This window comes from Trachinotus anak, unplaced genomic scaffold (assembly GCF_046630095.1).
Source record: "Trachinotus anak isolate AG129_WGS33_773 ecotype Australia unplaced genomic scaffold, CSIRO_AGI_Tana_v1 ptg000028l, whole genome shotgun sequence".
In the NCBI taxonomy this organism is placed as follows: Eukaryota; Metazoa; Chordata; class Actinopteri; order Carangiformes; family Carangidae; genus Trachinotus; species Trachinotus anak.
Window position 1 is genome coordinate 19,954,275 of NW_027273879.1, and position 11,681 is coordinate 19,965,955.

At 38.1% G+C, this 11,681-nt stretch overlaps 2 protein-coding genes across 2 annotated transcripts; both read left to right on the forward strand.

The window, feature by feature from the left end:
- Positions 1 to 5,348: 5,348 nt before the first annotated feature.
- LOC139611173 (tripartite motif-containing protein 16-like) lies at positions 5,349 to 7,807 on the forward strand. Its single transcript, XM_071465575.1, has one exon. The coding sequence runs from the start codon at positions 5,480 to 5,482 to the stop codon at positions 7,139 to 7,141; it is 1,662 nt and encodes a 553-aa protein (XP_071321676.1). The 5' UTR covers positions 5,349 to 5,479; the 3' UTR covers positions 7,142 to 7,807.
- Positions 7,808 to 9,005: 1,198 nt separating this feature from the next.
- Positions 9,006 to 11,582, forward strand: LOC139611170 (tripartite motif-containing protein 16-like). Its single transcript, XM_071465572.1, has one exon. It carries the CDS (start codon positions 9,215 to 9,217, stop codon positions 10,910 to 10,912), a length of 1,698 nt encoding a protein of 565 aa, XP_071321673.1. The 5' UTR covers positions 9,006 to 9,214; the 3' UTR covers positions 10,913 to 11,582.
- Positions 11,583 to 11,681: the final 99 nt, after the last annotated feature.

Genomic DNA, 11,681 nt, shown 5'->3' on the forward strand with positions numbered 1-11,681 from the left:
TTTTCTTGAGGATTCTTGATACTAGTAAAGCAAGTAAACAACAGAAGAAAAGAATCATGGCTCCTGCTTCCTTTCTTACTCTGGAAAAAAAAATTACAAGCCCTCCCAGGTGCATGCTGGTCCTATACCTGCCTACCTGCTGAAAAGCTGAGGTACAGCACAAATGTTACGAGACAAACCAAAAATAGACTAAAATCATCTAAACAAACAACTTGCCAAACTAACAAACTACACAAATAACGAAGAAAAGAAAAAAAATCTTGACTATGAAAGAAATAAAGAAAATATTCCTACATGTTCCTACATAAATAAGGTAAAAATGTTGAAGTGACACAAATGACCTCAACAAACCAAGTGGGTGATAACTTTCACAGTGTTGTTTCAGTTATTTCATCTAATTACTTTTTACAATTATTGGTGAGCTTGTTTTAGTAGAAGGCCCCATTTTCATTTTAAAAACATTTTGCTGTTGATAAAGTTTTACAAATCAAATCAGGGCTAATTGTGGAATAGATTAGTGAAGAGCTTGAGGAACTGATGATTAAAAATGATTTTGTATTTTTCATCAAATTAAAATCTCTGTTTCGTGTAGCTTTATGTGAATTTTAGAGACAGTTTCACTGTCTATACATGATAATATTTATCCAGTGTTATCACAAACCTTATGGGCAATTACACTAATAGTCATTTAAAAACATTAGGCATGAAAGCACTTCATAAAACTAAAAATAATATTTCAGATCAGTGAAAACTCATAATAGATGTAACAGCATACTCACTTTTACAGTGTCCTCCCACACAACAAAAGAAAGGTGTTTTACCCTGTGGCTGTTGGTGCTGCTCTGGCTCCTGCTGGGCTCTCTCCTCCAGTAGTTGTGGTCATGGAGGTGAGCCGGCACATCACACGTCTGTAACCATACAGTTTACAGTTTAATTCAGCACAACTGCATTTGACTGAACATTGAGTAGAATGGTGACCCTGCTGAGCTCACTGATGTTCCCCTTAATTAGACAAAACATTTTTCTGCTCTGTATCTGAATTTCTGTTTGTTTTTTTATTTCCTATAGAACTAATCCACTTGTTTATTGCTTTAACATAGAAACAAGACAAAAGAAAAAAACAACAACAACAAAACGTAGCTAGTTTCTAACTTTAGCCTTAAGTTACAGTTCAGCTAACTAATGTTAGCTAGTTTCTAACTCTAGCCTGAAAGTACAGTTTAGCTAACTAATGTGAGCTATTTTCTAACTTCAGCCTTAAGTTACAGTTTAGCTAACTAATGTTAGCTAGTTTCTAACTTCAGCCTGTTTAGCAAACTAATGTTAAGTAGTTTTTAATTTTAGTCTCAAATTACAGTTTAGGTAACTAATGTTAGCTAGTTTCTAACTTTAGCCTGAAAGCACAGTTTAGCTAACTAATGTTAGCTCGTTTTTAATTTTAGCTTAAATTACAGTTTAGCTAACTAATATTAGCTAGTTTCTAACTTGAGCCTTAAGTTACAGTTTAGCCAACTAATGTTTACTACTTACTAACTTTAGCCATGAGTTATAATTTAGCTAACTTGTTATTTTTTAACTTTAGCTTAAATTGTTTTTAATTTTAGCTAAAATTAGTTTAGCTAACTAATATTAGCTAAAATTACAGTTTAGCTAACTAATATTAGCTAGTTTCTAACTTTAGCCTTAAGTTACAGTTTAGCTAACTAGTGTTAGCTAGTTTTTAATTTTAGCTTAAATTACAGGTTAGCTATCTAATGTTAGCCAGTTTCTAACTAGCCTGAAAGTATAGTTTAGCTAACTAATGTTAACTAGTTTATAACTTTAGTCTTAAATTATACTTTAGCTAACTAATCTTAGCTAGTTTCTAACTTTTGCCTTAAGTTACAGATTAGCTAACTAATATTAGCTAGTTTTTAAATTTAGCATAAATTACAGTTAAGCCAACTAATATTTTCTATTTTCTAACTTTAGCTTTAAGTCACTCTTCAATATCTGATGTTAGCCAATTTCTAAATTTAGCCCAAAGTTACAGGTTAGCTAACCAACCAATGTTAGCTAGCTGATTATGCAAAGTAATGTTTCATGTCTTGATTTTCACCCGAGGAAGCTGAAACAAGTTAAGACTGTGTCAGTTTGCCTTTAAATCAGCAGTTTCTTCTGAATATGGCAGGATTACTTCTGTCTTCACACTTCAGTCTCTTTAATATTTTATATTTGTGCTTATATTAATTACTGGACAAACTGATACTGCATCAAAATCCTTCTTGTACTGCGCCGAGGTGTGGAAAAAAATGGCTTGAAAAAAGCCATTTAAATGACCTTGTGACTTAAACTGCTTTTATTCTCACATTTTCCATGATGAAACAGTGACAGAGGTCAACTGAGGTCGGCGGGGGTCCTTCCTTCGATGGTCACTTGCTCTCTTTTCCAAAAATCGTTCAGTAAATGTTTTGAGTTTCTCTTCCAGTGTCTCAGAGTACAATGGTGGATTTTGGAACTATTTTCTTGCTTATATAGGCTCTCCATGGCAACCAGCTTCTTACGTCAACTGCCAAACTTAACTGGTATTGTTTTTTAAAAATGTTTTTTTTTTTTTTTGACGGAAGTTTTATTTAATCTTTTATTTATTTATTTTTTATTATGACACAATAGAAAATATATTATTTGCTCCAGCAATCAGTACTTGTAGGTTTAATGTTAATATATTGTAAAAAGTATTCTTTTTGTATTGATAAAAGAAGCGAGTTTAGTACCGTTTATTTTAGGTCAATTTAAGCAATAACGTTGTAGCGACACAATGTGATTAATATTATTAAAGTCAGTCAATAAGTTAATAGTCTCTGTCACCAAGTTGAGAGAAGAGAACATGGGAAAATCCAAATACATTAAAATGTAGTTGATGAGGTCAGCTGACAAAGTTGTCTGCAGCTCGGTTATGAAATAGTAATTAGGGTAAGTGATCAGCCATATTTCTAATTAATCATGTAGCAGTCTCTTTGCCCTGCTCTCGCTGACAGGCGTTGTGCTGGAGTCACCTGTTTATTGAACAAATTTCTCCAGTCCTCTTAGCTGAAGTATAGTTACTAGAATTAACCTGTATCAGTCTGTTGTAGCTTAAAGCAAAACTAAATAATATTAATTTGTTCAGGTGTGAATCCAACAGCAATTTAAATGCTGTTGGATTCACACCTATTCACATATTTATTATTATTATGATTATTACTTAAAGTCTATTACTGTAATAACAACTTGGTTTTTGTTTTAAATTGTTAATAGTAGTTTTTCTTTTCTTTTTGTCTAAATTTACACAAAGAAGTCACATTTGTATCAGAACGATTTTAGATTTTAGATCCCATTGACTTCAGTTTAACTTCTTAGTATCAGTTGAAAGCAATAGACAGCCCGTACCTGAACAGATATGATGTACATCATTGTTGGAAAGAAAGATCTACTGGTCAAAGAGATATAAATATATATTTTACTGTATGACCCAGTCCTTGTTTGCATCTGCACTACTGAATGAGTTGTGTGGGCTCACCTCCATGTAGGTTAGTCATTATTAGCATTAGTAATGTTTTATCAGACAGTTATTGCAATTTATTTGTTTTATCATATATATATATTTTTTGGCATCATTTAATGAGATGTAGGACACGGTCTGGATATTAAAAACATCTTCCAGTGACAGGTCTTTTCTTCCATCATTTATCTGAAAGCTGATGGTTTATAATCTAAACACACACTTCATGAACAAAATACTATATTTTGCTAATCATTTCTATTTTGACATTTTGAATGCCTGAAACAAATGTACAACTTCATAATTTTTTCTTTCAGGTGAAAGAGACGATGTGAGCATTTTCTTACACTGATGAAATCTCCAGACTCGCCGGCAGGATCAGTCAGGATCTCATGTTAATTCATGTTCTGTGCTCTTCTACACATCCAGAAGGTCAGCTGTTACTCACACACAGTCCAGGTTCATACAGTGAACTTGTTTGGAGTAAAGCAGCTGGCATCCTGATAAATCCTGAGCTCCATCAGAGCTGTCTGAAGAGAATATTTCAGGAGCTCAAAGTTTGATTCTGTTTCCTCCCGGAGAGTTTCCTCTGTCCTGTCAAGTTCATAACTACGGTTTTTAGTTTTGCTTCCACTCACTCCAATATCTTTACTACGCACTGCAGTGTGTGTTTGTGGTCTACAGTCAACCAATGAAATGCTATTTAATAAGGAAACATTATTATTGTAAATAATGTAATAATAATAACGGACTATTTTTATCAATAGGTCTATTGTTATTATTGTTAACACTGCTTCCTTGATGATGTTTCCCCCCTGAAAGCAGCCAGAATATACAGGGATCGTTGTGGTGCTGTGGTGATCATTGTCAAGTGAAATCAGTTGTTAAGTGGCCACCAAAAGACCATTTTTTAAACTTTTAAAACCACCACCAGCAGCTGGCTCTCTGCTTTATACCTGGAGCCGCAGCCCCACCTAGTGGAAAAGTCATGCCACTGGAAGGTACCAGGGTCAACCTTTAGTTCCTGCTGTGAAGTTCATGTTTTTTTTTTTTTTTTTACCAAACATAAGATTTGTAAGAGATCTGATTTTTACAAGAAAATATAGCAGGAATGCATTGTTTTATAGAAAGTTTTTATAACGTGTTTTTATTAAATGAATAAACTTGACAAATGCAGTGATTTAAAAATGGACGTCTTAGACATAATTAGATTTGTACCTGACCTTTTACAATTATATAGATATAAAAACACTTGCCTGTTGTCAATAAACTTGACTTTTGCCTAAGAATGAATACCTTGTTTCTGAAATTATGTCTATTATGAGAGTATAACTGAAGCTATGTACTCCTTAAAACATAACAAAGTGCAATCTGAAGATCTGATGTGGATCGAAAAGTGAGCATCAGTTTTCCCAAAGAAGAAACACCACTGAAGAAGACAAGGCTGACGGATCATCCTGATGTTATCTGAACAGTTTCACTGTGAATGTTTAGGTCAATAATCCTTGAGGATAGAAAGAGTTAAAAGTCTGGTCACCAACATCTCTGAGAATATTTACTGATTTTTTCTACATGAGAAGTGTTTTTAGGTTTAACTTGTCCACTTTATGTCTCATATTCAAATCCTCATGTTGTAAAAAGGGAGTGTAACTGTACTTTGTTCCACTGAAGGTTCCCAGAAATAATCAGACCCTGAAAACCTCAACCTGTTTTCCTTGTTCCCAAACAAGGCCACTCCCATTAAGTCCATGTGTTTCCTGCTCCCTGCAGACCTGACAGTGTATGGATGAGTATAAACAACATGCTGTGAAGTGTAAAAGCTAACAAGCCATATACACTACAGATTAAGTGTACATGCAGAAGGCGTGGGGAAGTGGGTGTTGGTTCAAACCAGCTAACAGCTTCAATCCTTTATGCGAAAGTGAAACTATTTGACATTTCCTATCTCTCTGAGGTGAAATGGCGCAGCGAGAAATTAACCAGGAGAAACTCTGCTGTTCGATCTGTTTGGATCTACTGAAAGATCCAGTGACTATTCCCTGTGGACACAACTACTGTATGAGCTGCATTAAAAGTCACTGGGATCAAGATGATCAGAGGAGGATCCACAGCTGCCCTCAGTGCAGACAGGATTTCATACCAAGACCTGTCCTAGTGAAAAACACCATGTTAGCAGATCTAGTGGAGGACCTGAAGAAGACTGGACCCCAAGCTGCTCCAGCTGATCACTGCTATGCTGGAACTGATGATGTGGCCTGTGATGTCTGCACTGGGAGAAAGCTGAAAGCTCTCAAGTCCTGTCTGCAGTGTCAGGTCTCTTACTGTGAGCAGCACCTCCAGCCTCACTATGAATCCTCTGCCTTTGAAAAACACAAGCTGGTCCACCCCTCCAAGAAGCTTCAGGAGAACATCTGCAGTTGTCATGATGAAGTGATGAAGATTTTCTGCCGCACTGATCAACAGTGTATCTGTTATCTCTGCTCCATGGATGAGCATAAAGGACATGACATAGTCTCTGCTGCAGCAGAAAGAGGTGAGAGGCAGAGAGATCTCAAACTGAATCAGCAAAAAATCCAGCAGAGAATCCAGGACAGAGAGGAAGTCGTAAAGGTGCTTCAGCAGGAAGTGGTGGCTATCAATGGCTCTGCTGATAAAGCAGTGAGGGACAGTGAGAAGATCTTTACTGAGCTGATCAGTCTTATTGAGAAGAAAAGTTCAGATGCAAAGCAGCAGATCAGATCCCAGCAGAAAACTGAAGTCAGTCAAGTCAAAGAGCTTGAAGAGAAACTGGGGAAGGAAATTACTGAACTGAGGAAGAAAGATGATGAGCTGGAGCAGCTCTCACTCACAGAAGATCACATCCAGTTCTTACACAATTATCCATCACTGTCAAATCTCACTGACTCTTCAGTGTCACCCAAGATCAATATCCGACCTCTGAGGTACTTTGAGGATGTGGTGGCAGCTGTGTCAGAGGCCAGAGATAAACTACAAGATATTCTCAGAGAGGAATGGACTAAGATCTCACGGACAGTGGCTGATGTGGACGTTTTACTGCCACAAGCAGAGCCCGAGACCAGGGCTGGATTCTTGAAATACTCACATGAAATCACACTGGATCCAAACACAGCAAACACATGCCTGTTATTATCTGAAGGGAATAGAAAAGTAACAGTAACATTAGAAGAACAGTTAGATTCTAGTCACCCAGACAGATTCACCAACTGGTTACAGGTCCTGAGTAGAGGATGTCTGATGAGACGTTGTTACTGGGAGGTTGAGAGGAGTGGGTTACAAGTTTCAGTAGCAGTCACAGACATGGACATTAGCAAGACAGGAGTTGAAAGTTTGTTTGGAAACAATGAGCAGTCGTGGACTTTAGCATGTTTCAACAAAAGTTATGAATTCCGACATGACGGTACCAGCACTGTCATCTCAGGTCCTCAGTCCTCCAGAGTGGGAGTGTACCTGGATCACAGTGCAGGTGTTCTGTCCTTCTACAGCGTCGCTGAAACCATGACTCTCCTCCACAGAGTCCAGACCACATTCACTCAGCCTCTTTTTGCTGGACTTGGGTTTGTTGGTTCAGGATCCACAGCTGAGTTGTGTGAGCTCAAGTAGACAAGAGTTATGAGGGACGCAATGGGTGAGAGTCTGCTTTCAGATTGTACATTTATTTTGTCTCAGTCTTTGTTGTTAGCTCCTCTTAGTTCTCCTCATGGTGATGTCTCTGCAGAGCACTTCCCAGAATTCACCTGTCAATCAAACATTGTGGGTGGAACTGTGACATCATGTTTTTTAGAATATTTTTTCAGAAAATACATCAAGCCAAGTTGCAGAGGAAACAACAGAACAGAAGAAATCCCGAAACTAAATATATTGAATAATGAAAACATTGAAATTAAAATAATCATTTTTAGATGTCTGTAAAATATTTCTGTCAAATGTTTTCCAATTTTCTTTTTAGTTTTAGTTTTTTATGGAAGCTGTAGCCTACTGTGTCAGCTATATATTTCTTCTGTGTGTTCTGTATTGTTATATTGTGTATTGTTGTTGTAAAATGTAATAGATCAGCACTGAAAGTTTTCCCTTAATCACAGCTGAATTGTAATAAATGCATAGTTAAGATGTAATCATTACTCTGATAATCAGGAAGAATCAGATTGAATAATATCCTCCATAGTGCTGAAATACTGGTGTTACAGACTGTGTGATTAAGTGAATATGTGGATCGCTGATTGAATATGTCAACAAAGTTAATCAATAAAGTTGATTGTTTTCCACTCAGAATGAATAATGTTTTTTTAAAAACTTATTTCAAGGAACTCTTTTAAAATTTCTGCACAAAATCTGAAACTTGCATGACACTGAGGAAACACAACAAAGAGCAGTCTGAGTATCTAGAACAAAGGCTCATGTCTGTTATGATACCTTGTGTTTAATCATTGATCATGTATGTTTCGGTCCAGCAGCATCTCTCCATCAGTCCTACTGTTTCTATGGTTTTTCTTCTCCCATGTGTCTTTGTTTCTCACACATCAAATCTTTGGGTTGATCCAACCTCCTGTCAGCAGGAGAGTTTGAAATAAATATGTTTAAACTAAATCATCAGAAAATAAAAGAAACCAAATAAACAAATGAAACTTCATATATATGGGCTGAGGAGAAACATGTTCCATCCTTATTTTGAGATTCTGGAGACATGCATGTCGGCTCCTCTGCAGTGATGCACATTTACAACAGGAAGCTGCTGCGTTTCGTTCTGTTGATATTTGAGTGGTGAAGGGTACTGCAGTATCCTAATAGAGAAAAACTATTCAAAGGGACCAGACTTCAACACAAGACCAGCACAGAGAGAGTGATTCACTGAGGGCTGATAAATAAATGAAAGGATGCAGTTGCTACTAGTGACAACATTGTAACATTGACAAAGATAAGCCTGGTTATGTAAAAGACTCAGAGAGGTACTTAGTATAGGTTGTGTTACACAAAACTGCCACTTTAACATAATAACCAACTCATCACCGAACCCAGTGTCAGAAGTCATGTTCCTGGTTGAGTGAAGCAGATGCCATCCTCAAGTCAGTTTAGAAGCTGAGCTGTTGTTTAATTTCTAACCTTTTTGTTATTGTTTGACTGAGGGTTCTTCGTGTCTTCGTCCACCACTTGTCACTTTCTGTTTTGGCCTGCTGACACTGGAACACTATATTTATTGCTTAGAGATCAACCTTTTGTTTTTTTCTCTGAAATAATGTGGCAAATGCTGATCAAGATGGCAAGAGATTATTCATTTTTCAGGGTTTTATGAGCCCTAGCTTTAACATTTTTAGGTTGAACTCTTCCAGTTTGTGTCTCACACTCATTTAATCAATAATAGGCCCTGAAAACACGAACTGCTCTACAGAAACCACTCCTCTTCCTGTAAGGGATCCAAGCATAAGGACCACCCCCTCTTCTTCCTGCTCTCAAATACAGCCAGTTGTTTACAAGAGATGTTTCCTGTTTCTTGCCCACATCACAGAGCTGCCAGTTTATAGCTGTCAGTCCGTGAATGACAGTCTGTGAATTTCCACAGCAGACGAGTCCTATTCACTGTAGATGAACAAGTGAAAACTAAAAAAAGGAGGTGAGCTTTGGTTTGGATCAAAGGGCAGCTTTTATCTTGAAGGGATTTGACTTTCTGGCAGTGGTAAAATGGCGCAGCGAGGAATTCAGCTGGACCAGGAAAAACTCTGCTGTTCGATCTGTTTGGATCTACTGAGGGATCCAGTGACTATTCCCTGTGGACACAACTACTGTATGAGCTGCATTAAATTCTTCTGGGATGAAAAACTGCCGAAGCAAAACCACAGCTGCCCTCAGTGCAGACAGACCTTCAGACCAAGACCTTTCCTAGTGAAAAACACCATGTTAGCAGATCTAGTGGAGGACCTGAAGAAGACTGGACCCCAAGCTGCTCCAGCTGATCACTGCTATGCTGGAACTGATGATGTGGCCTGTGATTTCTGCAGTGGGAGAAAGCTGAAAGCTGTCAAGTCCTGTCTGCAGTGTCTGGTCTCTTACTGTGAGCAGCACCTCCAGCCTCACTATGAATCCTCTGCCTTTGAAAAACACAAGCTGGTCCACCCCTCCAGAAAGCTTCAGGAGAACATCTGCAGTTATCATGGTAAAACAATGAAGATTTTCTGCCGCACTGATCAACAGTGTATCTGTTATCTCTGCTCCATGGGTGAACATAAAGGACATGAGTTTGTCTCAGCTGAAGAAGAAAGGACTGAGAGGCAAGGAGAGCTCGGAGTGAGTCGACAAAAGATCCAGCAGAGAATCCAGGACAGAGAGAAAAAATTGAAGGTGCTTCAGCAGGAGGTGGTGGCTATCAATCGCTCTGCTGATAAAGCAGTGAGGGACAGTGAGAAGGTCTTCACTGAGCTGATCAGTCTCATTGAGAAGAGAAGCTCTGACCTGAAGAAGCAGATCAGATCCCAGCAGAAAACTGAAGTCAGTCGGACCAAACGGTATGAGGGGGAACTGCAGCAGGAGATCGCAACGCTGATGAGGAAAGACACTGAGCTGGAGCAGCTCTCTCACACACACAATCACACCCAGTTTCTCTGTAATTACGCTTCACTGTCACAAGCCAGTGAATGTACAGACTCACCCAGCATTAGAATCCGACCTCTGAGCTACTTTGAGGATGTGATGGCAGCTGTGTCAGAGGCTAAAGATAAATTATGTGATGTTTTTAATGAGTTGTGGCCCAAGATCTCACTGACAGTGGCTGAAGTGGACGTTTTACTGCCACAAACAGAGCCTAAGACCAGAGCTGGATTCTTACAATATTCACAACAAATCACACTGGACCCAAACACAGCAAACACAATGTTGTTGTTATCTGAAGGGAACAGAAAGGTAACAGTAAAGGAAACATCATTGTTGGCAGTAGTGCAGTTGGCAGCAGAGATGTATGTCAGACAACCAGAATCGCCTGGATTCACTAACAGATTTCAGGTCATGAGCAGAGAGAGTCTGACCAGTCGCTGTTACTGGGAGGTGGAGAGGAGAGGAAGAGGAGTTTCAGTAGCAGTCACATATAAGAACATCAGCAGAGCAAAAGATGAAAGTGAATTTGGACACAATGACAAGTCTTGGGTCTTAAAATGTGTCAATAGAAGTTATGAATTCAGACATAACAACATCAGCACTTCTGTCTCAGGTCCTCAGTCCTCCAGAGTGGGAGTGTACCTGGATCACAGGGCAGGTGCTCTGTCCTTCTACAGTGTGTCTGACACCATGACTCTCCTCCACAGGGTCCAGACCACATTCACTCAGCCGCTCTACGCTGGACTTTGGCTTGAGTTTGAATCCACAGCTGAGTTGTGTGAGCTCAAGTAGACTGGTATTATTAAAAAAGCAGTAGGTGAGATTCTCTTTTTACTGGAAAAATGGATTCTGTTTCGGTTTTGTTGCTCAGCTCTATTTGCTGTGGTGTTTTTATGCTGAGATCATCTGCTCACCAGGTGACTCTGATAGCTGAATCTTTTATATCTCTGGAGTAAACCTCGGAAAACAATGCAGCAATCTTAGAAAATCAAGTCTAACGATCAATACAAATAGATAAGGAGAATGATGTCATGGAAATGAAAAAATACACATTTATCATTTTAAGATCTTTCTTCTTTTAATCTGTGTGTTGACATTGTGATAAGAAACTTTTTAGCTGGTAGTGACTGGTAAAGGTCAGGGCAGCAGAGGGGTATTTCAGAACTTGTCACATATTTAGCAAAAAAAAAAAAAAAATTCACTTATTGTGTGGTCTAAATAATTGTATTCTTCTGTGTGTTTTCATATCTATTTGTTATGTATATTGTTGCTGTGATATTTGCTCCTGTTCCTGTCTCACTTAATGGGACTTACAGAAGCAACAAAACAAGCCTTAGCTATCACTGAATTATTAATCATATGTTTATTTTAATCCTGTCACAAAATCATGTCAATAAATAATCAATGATTCAATTCAATAATCATTAAGTCGTTTTTTTCTTAATAAAGAATGACTTAAGTACTTGCAGAAAATTTTAAACTAGACTATAACTATAACAGCATAACTGAGCACATTTTCTCCCTAAAACAGTCTGCATGTTTGGAGCAGTTGTGAAATCAA